Here is a 26,644-nt window from a genome sequence, read left to right as displayed (position 1 = left end):
ACTTCGCGCACTAGCTCAGGCTCCTTCCCCTTCAGAGAGGTGACATTCCACGTCCCAAGAGCCAGTTTCTGTAGCCGAGGATCGGACCGCCAAGGTCCCCGCCTTCGGCCACCACCCAACTCACACTGCACCCAACCTCCTTGGCCCCTCCCATAGGTGGTGAGCCCATGGGAAGGGGGGACCCACGTTGCCTCTTCGGGCTGTGCCCGGCCGAGCCCCATGGGTGCAGGCCCGGCCACCAGTCGCTCGCCATCGAGCCCCACCTCCAGGCCTGGCTCCAGAGTGGGGCCCCGGGGACCCGCGTCCGGGCAAGGGAAAACGCCGTCCAAAATTGTTTTTCTTCATAGGAGGTTTGTTTAACCGCTCTTATCGTGGTGGAGGGGTTTGCGTGTCCCAATGATCCTAGGAGCTGTGTTGTCCGGGGCTTTATGCCCCTGGTAGGGCCACCCAAGGCAAACTGGTCCTAGGTGAGGGATGAGACAAAAAGAGACAAAAAAAACCCCAGAAACCAATTGTATGAAGAATACAAACTGAAATGAAAATGAATCAAATTTTTATACAGTGGTGTGAAAAACTATTTGCCCCCTTCCTGATTTCTTATTCTTTTACATGTTTGTCACACAAAATGTTTCTGATCATCAAACACATTTAACCATTAGTCAAATATAACACAAGTAAACACAAAATGCAGTTTGTAAATGGTGGTTTTTATTATTTAGGGAGAAAAAAAAATCCAAACCTACATGGCCCTGTGTGAAAAAGTAATTGCCCCCTGAACCTAATAACTGGTTGGGCCACCCTTAGCAGCAATAACTGCAATCAAGCGTTTGCGGTAACTTGCAATGAGTCTTTTACAGCGCTCTGGAGGAATTTTGGCCCACTCATCTTTGCAAAATTGCTGTAATTCAGCTTTATTTGAGGGTTTTCTAGCATGAACCGCCTTTTTAAGGTCATGCCATAGCATCTCAATTGGATTCAGGTCAGGACTTTGACTAGGCCACTCCAAAGTCTTCATTTTGTTTTTCTTCAGCCATTCAGAGGTGGATTTGCTGGTGTGTTTTGGGTCATTGTCCTGTTGCAGCACCCAAGATCGCTTCAGCTTGAGTTGACGAACAGATGGCCGGACATTCTCCTTCAGGATTTTTTGGTAGACAGTAGAATTCATGGTTCCATCTATCACAGCAAGCCTTCCAGATCCTGAAGCAGCAAAACAACCCCAGACCATCACACTACCACCACCATATTTTACTGTTGGTATGATGTTCTTTTTCTGAAATGCTGTGTTCCTTTTACGCCAGATGTAACGGGACATTTGCCTTCCAAAAAGTTCAACTTTTGTCTCATCAGTCCACAAGGTATTTTCCCAAAAGTCTTGGCAATCATTGAGATGTTTCTTAGCAAAATTGAGACGAGCCCTAATGTTCTTTTTGCTTAACAGTGGTTTGCGTCTTGGAAATCTGCCATGCAGGCCGTTTTTGCCCAGTCTCTTTCTTATGGTGGAGTCGTGAACACTGACCTTAATTGAGGCAAGTGAGGCCTGCAGTTCTTTAGACGTTGTCCTGGGGTCTTTTGTGACCTCTCGGATGAGTCGTCTTTGCGCTCTTGGGGTAATTTTGGTCGGCCGGCCACTCCTGGGAAGGTTCACCACTGTTCCATGTTTTTTGCCATTTGTGGATAATGGCTCTCACTGTGGTTCGCTGGAGTCCCAAAGCTTTAGAAATGGCTTTATAACCTTTACCAGACTGATAGATCTCAATTACTTCTGTTCTCATTTGTTCCTGAATTTCTTTGGATCTTGGCATGATGTGTAGCTTTTGAGGTGCTTTTGGTCTACTTCTCTGTGTCAGGCAGCTCCTATTTAAGTGATTTCTTGATTGAAACAGGTGTGGCAATAATCAGGCCTGGGGGTGGCTACAGAAATTGAACTCAGGTGTGATACACCACAGTTAGGTTATTTTTTAACAAGGGGGCAATTACTTTTTCACACAGGGCCATGTAGGTTTGGATTTTTTTTCTCCCTAAATAATAAAAACCATCATTTAAAAACTGCATTTTGTGTTTACTTGTGTTATATTTGACTAATGGTTAAATGTGTTTGATGATCAGAAACATTTTGTGTGACAAACATGCAAAAGAATAAGAAATCAGGAAGGGGGCAAATAGTTTTTCACACCACTGTATATAAAAAGCGGTAGAAAAAGCAGAAAAAGGCAAAGGTAGTAGACTAACAATTACATAGAATAAAAAATTAAAAATACAATTACATGAAAAATATAAACAATGTGATATAAGAAAATAGAACATATTGGTAAACATAGAAAAATAATTAAGAAAAAAGTAAAAAATGAAATACAGTCACATATTGAGAAATCAAGGAAAAATACATGCATAACAACATAGGAAATTAGTAACGGAAAGCTATTTAATAGCATGAAAAATTAACTCAAAATTGTTTCCACAGTCTTTCTGCTGTGGGTTACTGAATGTACTAAAACAAACACTTGCAACAATATATGTGTATAACATACCGTTAAGTGAGAAGAAAAACAACTGTTCATATTAAAGTTTATTATCCTAAAAATGCACATAAACCTGTTTTGTTTCCTCCACATCCTTTGCATCAAATTAATTTCTGCATTCTCAGTCTACCAAAATCACTTGACAGTAGGTGAAAACTGCATTTTAAGATAACCACTGTTCAATTATACTCATTGTAACAAAGTGAATATAAAGAGGCGAGTATGTTTATAAAATGATGGCTCCAACTCAACTATTGTGCGACATTCACAAAATATTTCTGTTAGATTTAATAGCTCTTCAGTATTCAGCAACTGATATTTCGTTTGTGATGTGGCTACCGTCAGGTCTTTCTGTTTACTTGTAGGCAGGTTTGTATTTTGCAGACAAATAACTATTGCAAATTTACAGCGCTATTAGCACAGCCACCTAAAATACAGTAGTATATCTTGAACAGGAGTAGAGTGAGTACTCGACAAAGTGGGGGTAGGTCTTCGGCTATCAAGTGGGGCACTTACAGCTGAAACCTCATGTGCTGATTCCTGAGGGGATGAAGAGGTTAGAGCTTCCTGAATTAAAACTGCCGCTTCACGTAGCAACTCTGGGCAACTTTTTGTAGCAGTCATATTCGCCATGGACACTCACAAGCACAACTTTAAGCATGCGCTTTGGTACCTTGAGAATCATATGGCTCATAGTTCGATTACTCTAGGCTGAAGGTAACACTCAACAAATCAATAACTAGAGGGTGTGTTAGAGCCCACCCTCTCAACTTTGACGAGTGAAAGTGACAGTTTTATTTCAAGTCGTATTTCATGATGGTTTGGAGGAATGTTACGGACAAAATGAAATAAATAAATAAGCAACAAAAAACATATTTCGTGACACATTTATTTATTTATGCTCTCATTTCATGGCACATTTATTTATTAAGGCTTCATTTCATGAAACATTTATTTATTTATGCTCACATTTCACAGAACTTTAATTTATTTGCGCATTTATTTATTTATTTAATTTTGTCCGAAATAGTCCTCCATAATATATATATATATATATATATATATATATATATATATATATATATAGCATATATATATATATATATATATATAGCATATATATAGCATATATATATATATATATATATAGCATATATATATATATATATATATATATATATATATAGCATATATATAGCATATATATATATATATATATATATATAGCATATATATATATATATATATATATATATATATATATATATATATATAGCATATATATAGCATATATATATATATATATATATATATATATATATATATATAGCACTGATAAGAGATTCTCTCCCCAGAATGTTGTTTGTTGACAAATCACTTATACGTTCACCTATTGCATTCTGTCACTATGTGCTCAGTCTATTTGTTGTTCTTGTAAATTGGCCACTCAGTCTAGGCTACTTCTAAACTTTGACATTACATTGTAGTTTTCTATGGTTCCCTTAGTATAGCTGGATGGAGACCATATAATGGTGGAAGCACAGACCCGTCCTCCATCTTTGAAGATCCCACAAAGCTTAATCCAGTCAAAAATCTGAGGAGGCTGATTTTTATCTTAGCTATATTGGGTGTAAAGTGGACAAAGAATATGGTAGGACAGGTAGAGAAGCGCTTTGTATGGGTTTTATCCAAAACAGTGGTTTGACAATTAAGCTGTATTGGCATGTGACAGTCATAGAATACCACAAATACCTATACTGTGAAGTCTGCAGTTTTTTTTTTTTTAATATTTCAATTTCTCAGAAAAGATCAAATCTGTGTTTTCTGAGTGGAAAAAAAATAAAAACTGAGCTTTTATACAAAATAAGTGAAACAGGTTTTATGCTCTATTTAAATGGTGTGGAGGCAGAACTAGTCAATGACAATGTAAAAGGGTTGGGGACTTCCTTGAGCACCCTGTTTAATAGATGTGATGCTAGTAAATGCAAAAAATAGAAATCAAACAAAATCAAAGAGCCCTGCATTTTAGTTTAGCAAAAAGGCTTCAAGTAAATGCTTTCTGTGGGTTAGTGTGGCACTGACAGATATAAGTCCAGAAATGAACTCTGGCTTACAGCTGACTCTTTTGTATGGTTGAGACAGGAAAAGGTGGGAATTCCAAAGCATGCTAGAAGTGAGGTCACTTTTCTGTAGGTTTGTGCTCCACTCTGGGATGAAAGAAGACAGGTTACTGCCTGTGACTTGCCCAAAATGGTCCCTCATTTTACCTACTGAGCAGAGCCTCTAATAAACTCATGTAACATGCATGTGACAACAGCCAACCGAAAAGTTAACTTATGATGATTGTAAAAATGTAATTGTATGTGCTGTAAGACAGATCCTTAAACATGTGTTTAGTTTAGTTCCCTGAAATAAACTAAACATGTGTTTAGTTTAGTTCCCTGAAATAAACTGACAGGCTCAATATAATTACATAATTCAATGAAATCTAAGTTTAAAGATTTTTAAACATCTTTAAACATTAATTTCTGATTTGTGTTTACTCTGAGCTCAGCAATGTATGTAAAGTACAAAATATCCCCATCCAATCAAAGCACAGTAGACCAACAAGTCATGCCAGGACAGAATATGAAGAGTTTCACCATCAATAAGATATAGGTGTTAGAGGACAGTTTTTTCCAAATTTTAATGCGAGCACTAATAAATGCCCATTTAAGAGATGATTATAGTTTAAATTGAACAGCCTTTATCAATGCATTTAGAGCCTAAAATAGCAGTCTTGTTGATGTTTAGATTATTTTTTTTTTTGATAGATAGATACTTTATTAATCCCAATGGGAAATTCACATTCTCCAGCAGCAGCATAATGATACAATAAATAATATTAAATTAAAGAATGATAATAATGCAGGTGAAAAACAGACAATAACTTTGTATAATGTTAAATGTTAACGTTTACACCCCCGGGTGGAATTGAAGAGTCGCATAGTTTGGGGGAGGAACGATCTCCTCAATCTGTCAGTGGAGCAGGACAGTGACAGCAGTCTGTCGCTGAAGCTGCTCTTCTGTTTGGAGATGATACTATTTAGTGGATGCAGTGGATTCTCCATAATTGATAGGAGCCTGCTGAGCGCCCTTCGCTCTGCCACAGATGTTAAACTGTCCAGCTCCATGCCAACAATAGAGCCTGCCTTCCTCACCAGTTTGTCCAGGCGTGAGGCGTCTTTCCTCTTAATGCTGCCTCCCCAGCACACCACCGCGTAGAAGAGGGCGCTCGCCACAACTGTCTGATAGAACATCTGCAGCATCTTATTGCAGATGTTGAAGGACGCCAGCCTTCTAAGGAAGTATAGTCGGCTCTGTCCTTTCTTGCACAGCGCATCAGTATTGGCAGTCCAGTCTAATTTATCATCCAGCTGCACTCCCAGATATTTATAGGTCTGCACACAGTCACCTTTGATGATCACGGGGTCTATGAGGGGTCTGGGCCTCCTAAAATCCACCACCAACTCCTTGGTTTTGCTGGTGTTCAGTTGTAGGTGGTTTGAGTCGCACCATTTAACAAAGTCATTGATTAGGTCCCTATACTCATCCTCCAGCCCATTCCTGATGCAGCCCACGATAGCAGTGTCATCAGCGAACTTTTGCACATGGCAGGACTCCGAGTTGTATTGGAAGTCCGATGTATATAGGCTGAACAGGACCGGAGAAAGTACAGTCCCTTGTGGCGCTCCTGTGTTGCTGACCAAAATGTCAGACGTGCAGTTCCTAAGACGCACATACTGAGGTCTGTCTTTAAGATAGTCCACGATCCATGCCACTAGGTATGAATCTAATTCCATCTCTGTCAGCTTGTCCCTAAGGAGCAGAGGTTGGATTGTGTTGAAGGCGCTAGAGAAGTCTAGAAACATAATTCTTACAGCACCACTGCCTCTGTCCAAGTGAGAGAGGGATCGGAGTAGCATATAGGTGATGGCATCCTCTGCTCCCACCTTCTCCTGATATGCAAACTGCAGAGGGTCAAGGACGTGTTGAACCTGTGGCCTAAGGTTGTGAAGCAGCAGCCTCTCCATGGTCTTCATCACATGTGATGTCAGAGCAACAGGCCAAAAGTCATTCAGCTCACTATGACGTGATACCTTTGGGACTGGGGTGATACAAGATGTTTTCCAAAGCCTCGGGACTCTCCCCTGTTCCAGGCTCAGGTTGAAGATGCACTGTAGAGGACCCCCCAGCTCCGATGCACAGACCTTCAGCAGTCGTGGCGATACTCCATCTGGACCCGCTGCTTTGCTGGCATGAAGTCTCCTCAGCTCTCTGCTCACTTGCGCTGTTGTAATTATGGGTGGGGATGTCTATCCTATGCTGGCATCAGCAGAAGGATGTGTGGAGAGTGCAGTACTCCGAGGTGAGAGTGAGAGTGGGTTAGGGTGGTCAAACCTGTTAAAGAAGTTGTTCATTTGGTTTGCTCTCTTCACGTCTCTCTCGATGGTGGTACCCCGCTTCGAGCTGCAGCCAGTGATGATCTTCATCCCATCCCACACTTCCTTTATGCTGTTATTCTGCAACTTCTGCTCCAGCTTTCTCCTGTACTGCACCTTCGCCGCCCTGAGCTGGACTTGCAGTTCCTTCTGCACGCGCTTGAGCTCATGCTGATCACCGTCTTTAAAAGCCCTTTTCTTCTGGTTCAAAAGGCCCTTGATGTCACTTGTAATCCATGGCTTGTTGTTAGCATAGCAGCGTACAGTTCTTACTGGAACTACAATGTCCATACAGAAGTGGATGTAGTCAGTAGTGCAGTCAACAACTTCATCAATGTTCTCACTATGAGATCCCTATTTAATTTTAACTTTGCCGTATCTGTGTTTCCTATGCTACTTCAGTATAAGGCTTAATGTTATTATTGTTGTTATTGTTTACATTATAGCCTATCATTCTTGCCCGTCAATGTTTGACAAGTCGGATCCCATAAAAAAGATGTTTGGAGATCTGTTTAAAAAATTTTTTTATTATGAGCATGAAGGTTCTGAATACAGTCATAGGTCATATACACAAAACCAAATTTCAAAATATAATCAGTTTGAAATTGTTATTAATTACACATATTGTAACTTTAATATCACATTGTTATAATTCAGTTTCATCTATAAATTGTTTTGACTTTGTTATTATTGATTTTGATTATAGTAAACATGATTTCTTTTTAAGACTAAAAAACCTATTAGACATAAAACCCCCTAATACATGGATTTAAATGTGTACACTGAGAAGTTAAATGAAGCATTCACTAAACGTTGCATCAAGCAATAGTTCCCAGCAATAGGACATGAAAGTCCACACTTTTGCAGATGCTGTATATGTCTTTGTAATATATGTTATAAGGAACCTGCAATTATAAGCAATCAAGGCACATATATTTTACCATTACCTTCACCACACATCTTCAAGTATTTTTCAGAAATTTAGAAATTATTAAAAATGTAATTTTAGTCACTGTTTAATTCCCAAAACTGTAACTTCATCATGGAGGAGTTGTGTGCTTCAGTGATTTTTAGAGCTATGCTGCTGAGAATTTTGAACTCTCGGTAGGGCTACCAATGGCAAACTCGTCCAAAGGGAAGAGGCAGACAAAGAGAAATCTTAAATTAGAATCCCATGATAGTTCTCTGTAAATATAATCAAACCTTATCTTTAGAAGAGATACCACTATGTGCTTTCTTTTTGAACTAGTTACTATAAATAGCCTGTTTGAGAGTAGGTGAGATGTGTAGGACAGAAGTAGACATAATACACCTTGGTAGTAAAATTTGTTTCTTGTGATATTAAATGTAACATCTCTGATGGGGAAGAAGCTTGTGTCAAATAATGAAAATATGAAGATATGTTGATGTACCTCTATACTCGACATTGACATTAGACGCAGACACATGAATAAAGGTGGTCACTCTGTATTTGATTTAAAACCTTATTAGCCTTTTTATGTGTAATCTCAATTAAACCAGTTTATGTGTTGCTTCACCCAGATGGAATGTGAAAGTTAGTTCTAAAAAGAATATTATTATCTAAAAAAAGTACTAGTATTTATCATGTAGTAATACTGCAGCTTTCATTTAGTGGGAGACCTAAAGGTTTCTTTTCATTTTTAACAAAATTTTGCTGTGATTTTAGTTTGTAACATATTGGAAAAATAAAACTGTTATCAATTTAATTCCTTTGTTTTAAACAGGAGCTGCTTACTGCCAGTTTATGGACATGCTTTTTCCTGGTTGTGTACACCTGAAGAAAGTCAAATTCCAAGCTAAACTTGAACATGAGTACATACATAACTTTAAAGTACTACAGGCAGCTTTTAAGAAAATGAGTGTTGATAAAGTATGTGAATTGCCTTTTATTTTATTTCTTGTCTATTAAATAAACTATAAATGGTGAATAAAAGTATGTCTGGTGCTTTAGCTTAATAAAAGACACTCTCTGTAAGAAGTTGATTTGTATCCTAATATTCACAAATGAGTTTGCTGAATTATATTGTATTTAGTATAATATAATTATAAATCATTTTGTAGTTTTTTTTGACAGTATGTCTCTGACATACCCAAGGCAATCAATGCAAGTAGGTAGAGCAAATTTTTAATAAAGTTTTGCTTTATTTAATATTAAGAAACTGAGGATGAACTAGTTGGTGGTAATAAAGTACACCCTTTAAAAAGTGGCAGCACATGACAATTGAGTGAGTGTGTGCCATTACCAGTTTATATGCTTTATAATAATATTTACAGTCATTGTATATAGTTAATATCACCACAGAGACCACTAAATGCGAGAGATCAATGTGAGATTGATATCTTCAAGAAAAATATACTGTGTGTGTGTGTGTTGACAAAATTTATAATGTGCTATATTATGTTTAAATAGACTTAATAATGCAAAAATTGGCAAATGTTTATACGTGTATTATATGTATTATTATATATGTGCTTGTGTGTATATATATATATAAGTAATTTTGTAAAAATCATATAGAGTCGGGGACCAACTGGGTACCCCGTTTAATAAATTAGGTCAAAACAAAATGGGGAATAAGGTCGTCTCGATTTCTTGCAAGTCGTAGTAACCAAAGGTTTCTCTGCTACAGAGTTGGTCCAAATGGGTTCCAACTTCTGGTGCCTTCGTGGATTAAATTGCTCCAAGGTCATAACAGAAGTGACGTTATGGTCTGTCTCAGGACTTGCCCTTTGATCTGCAGGGAAGATGTTTTAGTGATTGCTTTAAACCATCCTGTGTGGTGAACTGTTTTACCTTGAAATAGTTGCTTACATATTTTAGACACTCCCTAAGCATTTGTGTGTAACAAAATATATATACACACACACATGTACACTAGGGGGCTTCTGCCAACCCCAGGCCTGCGCCACTTCACATCTCTGCCACTCGAGTTGTGAAGAGGGGACTACACACGGAGCTCGATTCACTCCTGAAAGAGACTTATGTATGTTTGAAGTGTTTGAATAGTGTTTCTGTCACTAAAATCTCCTGTGTATCTTTGCAACTCTGTGACCCAAGCATGACAGCGTATGTAGATTTCACTTTCACCAAACAATAAATATTTTAATTCTCGCGGATATGCCTCTTCATTGGGAAGAAACACTACTTTTCCCTGATGGCAACATGAATTAGATGATCTACAAGTCTCTGACTTAAAGTTTAAATCCGAACAATATATTCGATCATTTTTCGCTGTTTTTCACCAAATAATAATTTCCATTTGTGTGCGCTAATGCGATCTTTACTATCGAATTTTCGTACTTCCATTAACTCTAACCTGCTCTGCATGTGTATCGCACCAATGTTTTTGAATTCTTTATGACGTTTTACTTTGTCATCTACTCTTTGTCTTTTATTTCCGGCCCCAGGCGTGATTAAATCTCTTGGCACAATGTCTCGTCTCGTGGGACATGAAAGTGTCTCTCAAAAGATGACGTCTCTTGCCGGATAAAAAGTCTTGTCTCCCAAGATTTTTTATTATTATTATTACAGTATTATTATTATTATATAATTCAAAGTTAATTTGTAATGTGATGTATTATGTTTAAATAGATTTATTAATGAAAAAATTGTCATGGTTTAGGCAAAAATGCAAGTTGCATGAGCTCTTTGACATATCTTTTGACACTTGCTCTATACCTTTTTTATGTGTTAGTTTTCTGAGCTCATTGCTATTGTGTGTGTGTGTGTTTTTTTTTTTTGGTGAACAGTAATGAAAATTAATTCTGTGAGTTACCTTTTTTCATATTCTTTGTTTTGAGGATTCTTTATCTGTGAACTCATTAGATTAATTGTGATATTATTCGACAAGAACCAGACTTTGTTCAATAAAGATAATTTAGGATAAACTAATACAATTTAAAGGGGATTTTGGGAACTCATTCATGACCTTTCTATTTTAACCCAGATTATCCCTGTTGAAAAGTTGGTGAAAGGTAAATTCCAAGACAACTTTGAATTTGTTCAGTGGTTTAAAAAGTTCTTTGATGCAAATTATGATGGCAAAGACTATGACCCATTACTTGCTCGACAGGGTCAAGAAGTAGCAGCTCCACACAATCCTGGTAAGCATATTTCTAGAAATTACAAGTATTTCATTTTAACATTATCATTATTTCTGTACATACATAATTTTAATACAAATTACTAAAATTGTGTATAATTTAGAACTTTATTTAAATTATATCGCCTGTTAAAGTTGTAAACAAATGTGTAGGTTTCTATGCAGATATCTAAATCATTGTAACAGACACAATTGTTTGAATGTCTCTTAGAGCAAGTAAAATAAGTAGATATTTTTTCCTTCTTCCTAAATTAAAATTACAGTGGAACCTTGGGTCACGACCGTAATTCGTTCCAAAACTGTGGTCGCAACCCGATTTGGTTGTGACCTGAAGTAATTTCCCCCATAGGATTGTATGTAAATACAATTAATCCGTTCCAGACCATACGAGTATCCATCCATCCATTTTCCAACCCGCTGAATCCGAACACAGGGTCACGGGGGTCTGCTGGAGCCAATCCCAGCCAACACAGGGCACAAGGCAGGAACCAATCCCGGGCAGGGTGCCAACCCACCGCAGGACACACACAAACACACCCACACACCAAGCACACACTAGGGCCAATTTAGAATCGCCAATCCACCTAACCAGCATGTCTTTGGACTGTGGGAGGAAACCGGAGCGCCCGGAGGAAACCCACGCAGACACGGGGAGAACATGCAAACTCCACGCAAGGAGGGCCCGGGAAGCGAACCCGGGTCCCCAGGTCTCCCAACTGCGAGGCAGCAGCGCTACCCACTGCGCCACCGTGCCGCCCACCCATACGAGTATGTAAATATATATTTTTTTAAAGATTTTTAAGCACAAAAATAATTAATTATAATAATAATAATAATAATTCTTTGCATTTATATACCATAGAATGCACAGTGTAATAGTAAACTAAATGTTTACTTACATCTTCTGTAATGTTTACTTCTTCTGCTTGAGCTCTCTCGCTTGCTCTCTCTCTCGCTCGCTCTCTCTATCTCTTGCTCGCGCTCTCTCTCTCGCTTGCTTGCTGCACAGGGAGAGACTGAACACGTGCGGAAATCATCGGCGCGTACAAACTAGAAGGGAAACTGACTTGTTCGTCACCCAAGTGTGTGGTCGTGAACAGATGCAAAAGTTTGGCAAACTTTTTGGTCGTAACCCGATTTGTACGTGGTCCAAATTGTTCGTGAGCTGAGGTTTCACTGTACATATTTTATGACAATAGCTAAGTGTAAGATGTGTGTACATTTTTAATGAGTTTTGCTTCATCAACTAAATCAACATTTTTCCTTCCCAAGAGAGTCAATGTGATTTTGTGAATTTGATTTTTTTTTCTCCAGCCATATAATCTAAATCCTGCACTTGTAAAAGATCAGTCTCTAGCTTTTCCTTTGAGAGACACTCTCATCCCTTTTCCAGATTTCTTAAATACTCTACAGCTTTTTTCCTTATGTGTGTTGTTTTCATCTGCATATGTTTTGAAAAGCATTGTCGGGGTATTCAAATGCAAATATTACTGTAAATTACCATTTCCTTAATTTAGCAGGCTCTGTAGAAACTTCAGGACCACCAAGAAAGAATGCTTTCTTAGTGTTCCTACACCCTTGAGTCCTTTAAAACATAAGGTATTCAAGGCAGTTTCCTGGATACTTGTCTTAGGTTGATTAGGTGTTCTTTCTCACCTGTACACCTAAAGGAAGTTTTGCTGGGTATTTGATAATACTTTCACTTCAAGGATGGTCAGGTATCCTCCTGGGTTGCTTTTCCTTCATTTGCCCTGAGGAAAGGGGCAGTTGCTATCTAATGGTTAGGTTACCTTTCTGACATTTCTTTCTCAGTTAAATGATTTAAATATTGGCCTCCAGGGTTTAACCAGCAGTATATTTAATATGTATGATAAAATCAAGGCAATGACTAAAAAGCTTGTATTTTAGTCTTAATGTCTAGTTGAGAGCAATATGCAGGTTTTTTGTTCCTTTTAGTCGTTTTTTTTTCTGCAAATCAACTTGACCTGGCGAACTGTGTCCAACAAGGTATCAAAGAGCATCATACATATCTGGCCATGCAGTTATTAGAGTATTTTTCTAGAATTTACAGTGCAGAGTGTTGGATGTTCAGTCCCATTTTTATCTCCCACTTAGTAAGTAAGAGAACTTGATAGAGATTGCCATTAATGGAGACATAAAAACCGCTGGCAGACTTTTGGTTACATTTACATTTGAATATCCAGAGCATTCAAACATTAAGTTCCCACTGCCATTCCCAACCAGATACCTCTGTGGGAGTGTTTTTTTGTGCACTTGCTGTGCTAAAATTGAATCATAGTATAGAATTTTCTATTGAGAACAGTTTAAGACTGTTAAATGGGCAGCCCATACATCCCATTAATGGTAAATAAATAAATTAAAAGAAACATGTTTTTGTTAACATGTAAAGTCTATATGCTGAATACCAATTATTGGTACTAGTGTGAACAAGACATATACAGAGGGTCCATGGAATTAAAAAAAAAAGAGTACCAAACATTGAAAAGTTTGTGAAACATTGTGCTGTAGCAATATGCAAGAAATGTAATGGATATTAAATGATATGAAACTTTATTTATAACAACTGTTTGTGATGCAATACTTTGAAAAGCCTTGATTTATGAGAAATATTGTAATGATCAGAGCAGAGCTGGATAACCGAAGTGCTGACAAGTATGCAAATATGAAGTGCACCGAGGACACACACAACACTGTATTTGGAGAATGGGTTTTGCAAAATTATGTTTGTGACATATACATTATAACTGGTCCTGAATGCTCTGATTTTCCTCCCACCCATTTCTTGAACCTACATAAATGATTTGCATGAATCCAAAGAGCCACAGATCATTACAGCAGCATCAAGCACAAATTAAAACAGGAACTAACTTTGTATGGGGTGCACCCCATCACAGGGCACAAACATCCAAGTAATGTCATTTTTTGACATTGATGTATTCACAAACTTTGATTTACCATCTGCACCAGTTTGGGTATGAAATGCATTTATATTCGCTAAGGAGGTTACCTAAAAAAATTATTTGTGAAATTATAAATATGTATATCTTGTACAAAAAATATTTTTTCATCATTAAAGCTAATTGTTAGGTGGGCCTAGCAGTCTAATTAGACAATTGCTCTAAAGCCTGCCCACAGCGAAAGGTCTGGTTACGTTAACACTTGAATTACCAAAGCTTACGAAAAAACTCGTAAATCCAGCCCACCTTAAATCCGCTCGCACCTCTCCGTCAACGTCTTTTGTTTTGTAAATGTGTCGATAAGCCCAAGCAGCCTACCCATCCTCCCACTGCCACAGAAAGTGCAAAAACCTCTCCCAACTGGAGCCTTGTTTATCAGGGAGTCAGGTACCTAGAGCTGTATAAGCTAAAAAATATATCGTTATTTGGAACACATGCATTTCATGTGTGTTCTGTGTCTACAAAGATCTATGTAAGTATAGGATGACAGGAAATGCAAGAATTGTTGAACACATACCTAAAAGACAAACTTTCATGTTTTAGTACTAAAGACAAAACCTGCTAGGTTTTAAAAAATTTTGAACAGATCCTTTAAATGAGAATTTGATATTTTTCAATTTCAAATTGTATACAATATCAGTTACCCACTGACTTAAAAGAAGTGGGTTAGGATTATTCCAATTCAGCAAGATACGTCTACATGCTAATAGTGAAGTAAAGGTAATTACAGTTTGTCCTTCTTCACTTTAAGTTCATCTGGGAGTATATCAAACACAGCTATTAATGGATTGGGATTGATTGTAACACATAGGCTGTCTGATAGGCACTTAAAAAGTTTGTCCAGAATGATGTTAATTTGGTACACACACAAAACATGTGGCCTAGTGAAGCCGGAGCTCGATTGCAATGTTCACAGGTGGGATCTTGCCCTGGAAACATTTTGGTTAATTTTAAACGATAGATAGATGTGCTCAATAAAAAATTTCAAGTTGAATAATTGAATGCTTTGCACATATGGAGCTAGAATGAATTCTGTACTTGGCTGTCTTCCACTCCTTTTTGAGTAAGAGATCCTTTTCCCACGTACTCTGGAATCTTTAAAACTAAGGTTAACATGGTTTTATATATTATAGAAATGTTGTCTGTGTCTTCAAGACTGATCAGTATCTCTTCTGGAATAGAAATAGATGGGAGGTGAGGAAAATTGGGCAGATTTTATGTAGCAAGTTTCTAATTTGGAGACAGTGGAAAAATTATGTTGATGGGAAACTAAATTTGGAGCATAAATTGTTCATAGGATGCAAAGACATTGTTTATATACAAATCTCTAAATGATTTGATTCCATATGTTTTCTAAACATTAAAAACTGTGTAAGTACAAGAGGGTAGAAAAAGGTGGTTATCTTGTAAAGGTCAATCAGTCAGTCATTATCCAACCCGCTATATCCTAACACAGGGTCACAGGGGTCTGCTGGAGCTAATCCCAGCCAGCACAGGGCGCAAGCCAGGAATAAATCCCAAGCAGGGCACCAGCCCACCACAGATCATGTAAAAATGCCACAGATAAAATATTCTCTAACTTGAAGTGCTTCCTACATTGGTTCCATATTCTAAGTGAATAAAGGACAATTGGGTTGTTAGTATATTGACAATACCTTGTATTTACTGGTGTACAAAGCAAGGAATATAAAGAAGTACTGCAGGATTTAATTCTATTGCAGACTAAGCTAGTGTGTGTTCATGTGTTTGTGTCAATGTCCAGGTTTTTGTAACTTGTATGAAGTAATAAAATTGAAAATTAGGTAGAGCTATGCCACCTACTGATTTAGGTCATTCTAGGGTCACCCTTTGGATGCATTGATATTTCAACTTCCAAATAAATCAGGTTTTGATTGAATCTAATTTCTCAAAACATGATTTGTTAATGTATATGGCGATGTTTTGAAATAGAAGCAGAAGCTTAGGGAGAATATTCATCTTATAATGTTAATTCTCCCTGCTAAAATAAGATGGAGGGTAGACCAGCTATGCATGTCTTGTTTAATTGTATCAATGCAAACAGCAAAATTTTGTTGAAAAAGAGCTTTATATTTACTTGTGATGTTTACTCCAAGATATTTAAACTGATCTTCAATGACAAAAGGGAAGGTGTCTATCTTTTGAAATTCTGCTGGTATAGTTAGGGCTGCAGGCACAGAATTTTGTGGGTTTGATATATACAGTACCATATCATTTGCATATAGTGATATTTTCTGTTCAAGTCCTTCTCTGAAAATCCCCCGTATCTCGTGATGCATTATCGAAAGTGAATAGCCAGTGGCTCGGTCTAACGTGTTTTTTCATACATTACGGATACCACAATTGTTTTCTCCAAGGGAAGAGGAACTGGATTAAACCTCTGACACTATACTAATTACTAGATGCTATAACCTCACTTCAGAGTGGGAAAGGTCCTGATGGCTACCCTGCTGAATTTTATAAAAAAAATTTCAATTAATTTAGCTCCCCTTTTATTAGCAACATTTATAGAAGCCAGAAACAATACAATTCTACCACAGACTTTTCACCTAGCATTAATTACCGTTTTCTCCCAAGAAAAATAAGGACTTTTACAATGTGTATTACACAGACCAATCTGACTTCTGAATAATGATGTTAAGATGCTCTCCAAACTCCTAGCTAGAAGGATTGAGAAGGTGCTTCCTTCAGTACTATCACAAGACCAAACCGGATTTATTAAAGGTAGACATTTGGCTTCCAATCTTCAATGCCTATTTAATGTATTATATTCACCCATAAAGTCTAACACTCTGGAGATCTTATTATCTTTGGATGCAGAAAAAACATTTGATATGGTTGAATGGGATTACCTATTCACCACTTTGCATAACTTTGAGTTTGGCCCGAACATATATGCATGGATCAAACTACTGTATATCAGTCCAGAATCTTCAGTTTGTATTAACAACATTATTTCAGACTACTTCAAACTAGAACATGGCACTAGACAATGATGCCCCTTGTCACCACTTCTGTTTGCAATCACCATCAACAAAACATTCTCAATGTCTAAGAAATTCAAGTAATTAAAAAGGCAAATTATAGGTTGTATTGTAAAACATGTTGAGTGTAAATGAAAGTATTGATAAGACTGTGTATTGTGTTAATAAGGCAGTATATGGGATACTATGTGCAGGTCCAGTCACCATACTGCAGAAAAAGACAAAACAATGTTAAAACAGTAACCATGTGCAGCATCTAGATTAAAGGGCATGCCCTACTCTGAGAACTTAAGGAAATGAAATCTCTTTAATCTTGAGCAGGCAAGGCTGTGTGGAACGTTAATTCTTCAAAATTCTCAGAGCTATTTATGAAGTACTGTAGATGAAGCAAAAATCTTTCAATTAAAGAATGGATTGATTACACTAGAACAAAGATTATAATTACAAGAGAGCGCATTAAAGATTGAAACTAGGGAGCATTTCTTTAAATAAACCTGGAGCAAACTGCAAAGTCTTGTATGGTATTTGAAGCAGGAACATTGACTTACAAAATATACCTGAATGAATTATTGGAACAACTTTCCTGTTGGCTAAGTAAAAATGCTTGATGGACTGAATGACTTCCTCTTGCTTGTGAAACTTAATTTTTCTTATATAGTACATCCCCGTGGTTGCCAATCCCAATAAAACAAATGTGTGGTGGAATCTTCATCCACCTATATGTGTTTTCTCGTTTTCATGGACTGCTTTGTAATTGAACCTGTTCATAACAGCTTATACTAGATACAGTTTAGTTTTCCATTTTGCATTTACTGGAAAAATTCATTGTTAACTGAACTGATATTAAAAAAGAAATAAAATATATAAGCTACATTCAGGCCCTTTCAGATAAATATTTAAAGGAGACACCTTCAGTGGAAAAGTAACTTTACTCTCTCTGTGTATTTGTAGATAGTCACAAGATTATTTTTTCACATTATTTCTGAAGCAGTTTAATTTTTTTTTATATACTGATCCTATACAGTTATTGTTAGTGCATTTGCAACAGTGAAAGTGATTTAAAGTAGTTATTTGATTTTTCAGTGTGAGTAATAAAAACTTAAAACACTATTTTAAAACTTAAAGTACAAAACAGTTTTATTTTTTAAAAATGTTAATGACTTTTCTGCACCTTAACATTTGAGTGAACATTATTTGCAGCTTTGCAAACATGCAGGTGGTGATTTGTTTCCCTCCAGTAAGTCGGGAAGTGTTTTCAGCATGATTACTTTGTTTTGTTACAATAGATAAAAGTGGTTTTAGCAGAGTTATGTCAATGTACAATCAAGACAAAATTGTACAGTTTTGCACACCCCAGTTCAAGAAAGTAATAGACCTGCTCTGTAGTGGGCAGTATGGTAACACACTATTAGCAAGCAGTATGGATGCACATTCCTGTAATTTTACATCCCTTTTGACTTCAATGAATGTGAAACCTTTTGCATATATTGATTTGATTCAGTATATTCTCCCATTAGTGCCAACAAGGACATCTCCAACTGCACCTAAGAACATGCCTGCACCCCAAAGAACGTCCAACACAACGTCTATGGGCATGCGAAAAAATCCACATGTTGCCAAGAATGGTGGGGGTGATTCAGATGCACAGATCATGGAACTCAACCAACAGGTAGAGTCGATGGGAGGGTAAGAGGACTTTTGCTATCTGAAGTGACAAATAAGGCATATATCTGTCCGTGTTTCATATTAGGATACTTTCATTTGAATTACTGCATGTTTGAATAGCTCAAAACAAGATTTATCATATAGATAATATCTCTAATAATATATTCTATAAACATGAAATGCTAACATGACCAGGAAACAGATTTTTTTTTATTACTTTTATTTGTAGATAATTGCACGAAAATATGACTGCAAAGTTAATTTTTCTGTTTTAGAAAGATTTTTATTTCAGTTCTTAAGTGAAATGGAACATTTTTTATCATTGTATTGTACAGTATTCACCATTTATGGATTAAGAATAATCTTTTACCAATAGATATTGTGATTTGTTTGGTGCTCTGAAGTGAAGCAAAAATTTTACTTGCCCAGTGAGGTCAATAAAAATATACCTCATTAAGCTAGTGACAATTTTTAATAATAATAATAATGCATTTTATTTATAGGGGCACTTTACGTTAGCAGTAAATTTCAAAGTGCAACATAAAAAGATTAAACAAAGGCAAGGCAAGATAAAAACAGAGATAAAACAACAATAATTATAGCATTCTTGTTAATAAGCTTTCCTAAATAGAAAAGTCTTTAGCTGTTTTTTAAAACAGCCCACAATCTGCTGTGTTCTTAGGCTCTCTGGTAGGGCATTCCAGAGCCGTGGAGCAGCAGCTGCAAAGGCTCGGTCTCCCATTGTATGAAGTTTGGTCACAGGGGGGCGAAGGCAGTAGGTATTTGTAAAACGGAGGTTTCTTGTAGTGGATTGTAATATAAGGAGTTCTTTAAGATATTGTGGAGCATTTCCATGGATACACTGGAGAGTAAACAAACAGAGTTTGTATTTAATATGGAGATGGATTGGGAGCCAAGGAAGTGACCGAAGGATTGGTGAGATATGTTAATATTTCCGCACCCTCATCAGGATTCTTGTAGCACTATTTTGAGGTTGTTGGAGCTTTTGAAAGCTCTTGTTGGGTATCCCAATGAGGAGTGCATTACAATATTCCAGTCTGGATGAGACAAAGGCATAAACCAGCTTTTCAGCATCACAGTGGGAGAGGTAGGGACGGAGTTTGGCTATGTTTCGGAGATGAAGGAATGCAATTTTACAAAGGTGATAGATATGTATATCAAATGACAGATGGGAGTCTAACTTGACACCCAGATTTGTAACAGAAGGGTAGAGGGTAATGGTATGGTCAGAAAAGGAAATACAATTTACAGAGGAACGAAGTTGATGGGGTGGTGCCAGTTAAAAGGGCTTCAGTTTTGGTGCTGTTCAGCTTGAGGAAGTTCTTGGATATCCAGGCCTCAATCTCATCCAAGCAAGAGGAAAACGTTGATGGAGGTGTAAGAGTAGTCGAATCCAGTCTCACATAGAGCTGCGTATCATCGGCATAGCAATGGAATGAAGCTCCATGCTTGTGGACGATGTGACCCAGGGGTAGTATATAGATATTAAAGAGGGTCGGCCCAAGAACTGATTTTAATTATAATAATTTAATTATAATTTTTAAATAATAATTCTGTATGTGTACAGTTAAGTACAATTTGTAAATGTAAATAAGTTAAAACAATTTTGCTAGGCACGGTTAAATTTAACAATTTAAAAAAATAACGCAAGGTTTCATGTAACTGACAAATTCATGATCTTGCCAAATACTTTCATTTTACGAAATATTTTGAGATGTTTGTGCAATACTAGGTAAGGATAGCTATCATTTATTAAAGGTTTTTTAACTTCCTATTATACAATATGTTTGTAGTGCTGCTTTTCAATTTTTATTAAGAGAGCTGTTTTCAAATGATTCAATCAAGAATGAAATCAGTAGGTAATGTTCCAAAAAAAAAAAAAAAAAGAAGCATTTAAGCCACTGCCCTCTACATTCAGGGAGATGTATCAAAAAGTCTGATTGGAAGTAGAGCCTTAAATATATTAAGACACTAAAATGTGGCAGTAATCCAGCATGTTTATTTTAGAATTAAATTGATGAATTATTCTCAAATTTTTCAAAATTACAAGTGACAGAATTTTTAAGACCGCCTTAAATTCCTTCATACCTCTTCATCAGCATCTTTGTTTTGCAAATGTGTCAATAAGCACAAGCGGCAAACAGCTTGCTATCCCATCCCCTACCGATGCAGCTGAAGTTCTCCCAGCTCAAGTCTGTTTATCTTGGTGTGAGGTGTCTGGAATTATATAGGGTAAATAATATATTGTTATTTGGAATACATGCATTTCATGTGTCTTCCTTGTCTACAATGATCTGGGTAAATGTAGGATGACAGGAAATGTGAGGCACGAAATGTTGAACACTTAACTAAAACAGAAACTATTTTCATGTTATATGACAATATGCTGATGTGAAGTGTATAGTGTATGAAGACTGAAGTCCAGATATCAAATAAACACTTTCACAAAAGGAATAACATAACAAGTGCACCTTTATTCAAGAACATAACCAAAGAAAAAATAAATCATTCAATTTACATGTTGCTATCAATGAGTAAAAACCCAAGCCCAAATATCAATCGACCGAAAGTTGACATGTGTACTTGGCTGGTGTAGAGGTAAGAACTGCTGCCTAGTAATCAAGAGTTTCCGGGCTTTCCCCGTTTTGAGTAGTGAGCTGCTATTATTACTATTATATAGTAAAACATACATTTGATTTGAGTCTGTAACACCCAGTGTAAATGTTTGCTACTTGTAAAAGTTAGTGGGTTTTTTTTATTCAGTTTGATTCTCTCAGTCACGTTCATGTGGTACAACGAACTTGCCTCTCCCTCTCTGAGTTGATGGCATTTATCTCCATTCTTTTCACAAGAACAGCAATGACCACAGTTGGTGCTGTGGCTGATGCCTGGTCAGAACTATTTGTTGTACCAGCAATCAAAGATACGATGCCCATGACCACTATTAGACTATCATGCAGTATTTGTGCTTTGACAACAAAGACACCCATGCAGAACATGTAAAAAACAACAGATTTGCTGTGATCTTGGACATCTGCCAGCATTTTGTTGAAAACTATGTTTTGAGTTACAACCCAGGGCAACATATTACTGTTGATGAGCATCTGTTTGTAGCAAAGGTCCATTGTCCTTTCTTGTAATACATTTCAACCAAGCCTGACAAATTTGGCATAAAGTTTTGGATTGCAGCAGATTTGGAGACAAAATACATGTGCAATGCCTCTCCTTATTTAGGAAAAGATTCCAGTTGTTCCATGGGAGAAAGACTTTCCCAGACTGTGATCATAAAGCTTATGGAGCCGTTTCTGGACAAAGGTAGAACTGTAACAATAGACAAGCTCTTCACATTGCTTTCACTGGCTAGTAGACTGTGCATGGCACCATAAATAAAGTGGGACTTCCACCTGCAGCTAAAGTCACTTCAATAAGCGAGCAGTTCTCCATGCTAGTGTTTAGATCTGCCAGTGCCATGCTGATGGAGTATGCACCCAAAAAGAAGAAGTCTGCCTGCATTCTCAGTTCCGTACACCATAATGTGCAGATTGGGCAAGATCAGAAAAAAAACATGTTTAAATGACAACTCATGTTCAAATGACATAGCGTTTTCAGATAGTGACGTTTTCATGTATGAATGTGTGTGTGCATGTGCGAAAGAGGTAGAGACAGATGTGATCTCATTTAAGTGGTTACTGGATTATAAAATAAGCACTTTCGCAAAGGTATAACGAAACAAGTGTGCTTTTATTCAAGAATAAAACTGAATAACAAAAAAGTAACAACAAGACACCAAGTAGATAAGATTCACCAGTGTTTATGTGTCTGCTTATATCCTTTCAGCAACATCTTTTACAGGTAGCAAAAATTTACACTCGGTGTTGCAGACTCAAATCAAATGTATGTTTTTATTATATTATCCATATTACTAACCAAGAATGCTAAACCGGATGGATGCAGGGACATCCGGCCATGGGCCGTAGCCGCAAAAAGACGTACTGCGCAGGCGCACCAAGAAATGAGCCGCCGCGAGAGGCGGCCAAGACCACAGAAAAAAGGAGTCAAACGCAGGCGACGCACACAGCGCCGCACGAGCAAAACACCCCCCCACCCCCCAACCCCAACACACACACACACACAAAAGGACGGGACACACACAAAGAGGACGATTCAACAAGCCCATGGCACACAAAAAAAAAGAGCCCGCAACCCCCCCCCTCCCCCCCACACACACAAGCAACGGACGGGACACACACAAAGAGGAGGATTTAATCCCATTGCACACGAAACGGGACACACACAAAGAGGAGAATTCAACAAGCCACAAGCACACAAAAAAAAGAAGCCGCGAGCACCACACAAAGCCCATTGGACACGAAACGGGACAGACTACGGACATAGCACACGAAACGTACACAAAAACGACGATTCAGACCCACGACCACAGTAACATAAATAACAAATGACACACAAAGCCCCATTTCTAAATGAACCGTCCGTATTAAACATACGTCATCTCAACACGTTCACAATATGCAGCATAGGTAGATCTCATTACAATAAGGCACTATTAACCGTTCAACCGCAGAAAAGGCTCCATATTAACAGTGAGTGCGATCCTCCTTATTACTTATCCATATTTCTCACGCTCAAGAACAAACAAGTCATGAATTCACGATCACAGGTACAAAACGATACCGCTCGGATAACGGGACCAAACACAATTCACACTATGCAGCATAGGTGGATCTCCTTACACTGAAGCACTATTAACCGTTCAACCGCAGAAAAGGCTCCATATTAACAGTGAGTGCAATACTCCTTATTACTTATCCATATTTCTAGAAGAAAAAATGTCTCGGCTCCAAAAACGCAAAGCTCAACTAAAGCTTCTAACTAACGATGTACCTAAAAGTAAAAACTTTATGAACTGCATTAGATCCTACAATAGTTCATTTGCTTTTGCATCTACCGGAGTAAATATCAGGCCACCAAAAGGCAATGGCCCATACTGCTTTCGCATATGTGCACAAACACTGCATCGCATTGGAACAGTGCACCCTGAAACAAATCAACAACGCAAATATGCACAAATCTACATCCTAGATCCACATGACGCAATCTATCAATCAAAGTGCTGCATCGCAACAGGCACGGATTCAAAACGAAACACCTCCCGTCTCAGACATACGTTAACGGCAAGGAAGGCTACAACGGGCTTCTCACACAGCACAGGCAAATCGATTACAGCGCAAAAACAACACGTCCCAAATACTACACATGCAACAACGCGCCTCTCAAACGGCACAAGCAAAACATACACCAGGAAAATTCATTCGGATTAATGAATGTCATTTGCAATCATTGTCATTCAGTTCATTTCCCTGAAGAAACAACTGGCAATACAAGTAATACATTTACACGTTGTTGTCAAAAGGGTCAAATTAGACTGCCTCCTTTACATTCATATCCTGAATATCTACAGAAGCGTCTAACTAACGATGTACCTGAAAGTGAAATCTTTATCAACTGCATTAGATCCTACAAATCAGTATCCACTATGAACATTAACAGTGGCACTGCACGTGACATCCGTCTTGCAAAAATGTTAATTATTGATGAATGTACAATGGCATCCAGTCACTTACTCAACACCATTCATAAACTTCTACAAACGTTTATGAATAATAATATTCGCTTTGGAGGAAAGGTACTTTTATTAGGAGGAGATTTTAGACAGTGCTTAGCTATTCTTCCACATGCCATGCGCTCAGCTATTGTTCAGTGCACCTTAAAATACGCAGACAATTGGCATTGCTTTCAAAAGATACAGTTAGGAAAAAAGATACGATGTCCAGAACCAGATCATAACAATTGCTTATTACAACTGGGAGATGGTACACTCACCAATACAGATGGACTTCACCCACATATTATTACAATTCCTCAAGTCTTTATCTGCGACGACTTAGTTACAGACAGATTTGGAACAGCAATCCCATAAGACCAAATGCCCCTTTTAACACAACGCACTATATCATGTCCAAAAAATATTAATGTGGAAAACATAAATACCCAAGTCATTCCATTACTTCCTGGAGAGACACAACTCTTTCTAAGCACTGACAAACTTGACTCTGATCACAACAATAACCATCTTCATTGACATTACAACTTCTGACCTGGAATTACCTTTTACACTTAAACGGCGTGTACAAAGAAATTTTCCAATAAACCTTTACACTGTGCCACACACTTTATTGTTTGCTTTCTATTTGCATCATCTACACCTTCACACAATTCTATATGTCATTCATACATCACGCTCTTTGTCATTCCCAACACCAGGGGTTGGCGAGCGAAGCGAGCAGGGGGCGGAGCCCCCTAGTAGTAATAATAATAATAGCTCACTACTCAAAACGGGGAATGCCAGGACTCAAACCTGCAACCTCTTGATTACTAGGCAGTAGTTCTAACTTCTGCACCAGTTAAGCAAACGTTTTTATTTTTTGTCGATTGATATTTGGGTTTGGGTTTGGGTTTTTACACATTGACAGCATCATGTAAATTGAATGATTTCTTTTTCTTTGGTTATATTCTTGATTAAAAGTGCATTATTGTACCTTTTGTGAAAGTGTTTATTTGATATTTGGACTTGAGTCTTCACATCAGCATTTTGTCCTCATTACTGTAACATGAAAAAAGTTTGTGTTTTAGTTATGTGTGGTGGGGGGCATGGTAGCATGGCGAGAGCGGTTCCTGTGCACGATGTGGGAGCAGGCAGTCCTGTAGTTAGCGCAGAGGTGCAGGATCGCCCGTGGCACTAATTGCTGCCGGGAGCTGCTTATTGCCACAGCTATGCCATGTCCTCACTTTAAAACAGGAAGTGCAAGTGCAGGAAAGGAGAGAAAATAAAAAGCAGATCAGAGGAAAACAGTCTGACCAGTGATCGTGAAAGAGAGAAGGAGATTGAAGGGAAATGGGAAGAGAGGCAAAGATAGAGAGAGAGCGCCCAAGCTTATCGAGTGAGGCAGGTGGTCAGGAGCGATCCTCGGAGCCATGGAAACTGGAGTTGGTGATGGGGGCACGCCTAATGAGCATTTTCTTGGGGATTAGGAGCGGCCTGAGGGGCAGGACAGATGTGTGGGGCTCGTTGGGTTGCCCTGCAGATGCAGAAGGAAGGGCAGCAGGGAACGGAGCCCAGTTAAGAAAGTTGACTGCACCTGTTGGCATGGAGCAGATGCCAGTTTTTAAAGGAAAGCATTGTGGTCTCGCTGTTTTTATAGACTGTCTCTGGCTTTTAACCTCTTCGTTTTAATTGATTTATTTATTGGAATACTAGCTGAAATACCCAGCATTGCCTGGGAGGAAAATAAAGTGTTTTTTTTAAATTGTTTGAGAAAAATATAATTTTAAAAAACAAAACTTTAAAAATAAGAATAAATTAACAAACAATGAAGACTCACTAATGTGCTTGTCTTGTGGTCTTTTATGTATGTAATCATCTAGTTGACGCTCGGAACCGGCCAACTCTATTTAATTTCAAAAGCAACAGGGGTGCGGTGGTGCTCAAACATAAACAATGCTGGCAGTCACCTTCAGTTCGCCCTCTGTTGGTCGTTCCAAGTGTCAATTGGATGATAACATGCATACAAGACCGCAAGATCACCCCCCACCCTACCCAGAAGGGGGTGGGTTAGGGTTGATTTCACTCTACAGTATATTTAGTCAACTAATGAGAAACATGTTTCATGAAAATTGCTCGTTGGGAAGTGATGCTTGAACATACATACATACACACACATAGATTGACTTTTTTTATATATACATATATTGTTTTTGTGATTTTTAAATAAAAGC

The 26,644-nt window shown here is 37.8% G+C and overlaps 1 protein-coding gene across 5 annotated transcripts in view; it reads left to right on the top strand.

Annotated features, from left to right (window-relative positions):
- Window positions 1-26,644, top strand: part of mapre3b (microtubule-associated protein, RP/EB family, member 3b) — a 280,639-nt gene that overhangs the window by 238,465 nt on the left and 15,530 nt on the right. For all 5 annotated transcript variants that reach the window (XM_051925018.1, XM_051925015.1, XM_051925016.1 and 2 more), the window contains 3 exons: window positions 8,746-8,891; window positions 10,969-11,125; window positions 18,622-18,773. In XM_051925018.1, the coding sequence (XP_051780978.1) occupies window positions 8,746-8,891; window positions 10,969-11,125; window positions 18,622-18,773 (455 nt within the window). The remainder of the gene's footprint in view (window positions 1-8,745; window positions 8,892-10,968; window positions 11,126-18,621; window positions 18,774-26,644) is intronic.

This window comes from Erpetoichthys calabaricus, chromosome 3, assembly GCF_900747795.2.
Source record: "Erpetoichthys calabaricus chromosome 3, fErpCal1.3, whole genome shotgun sequence".
Classification (NCBI taxonomy): Eukaryota; Metazoa; Chordata; class Cladistia; order Polypteriformes; family Polypteridae; genus Erpetoichthys; species Erpetoichthys calabaricus.
Note: the sequence above shows the minus strand (reverse complement) of the source record. Positions and strands in the feature narration are given on the sequence as shown.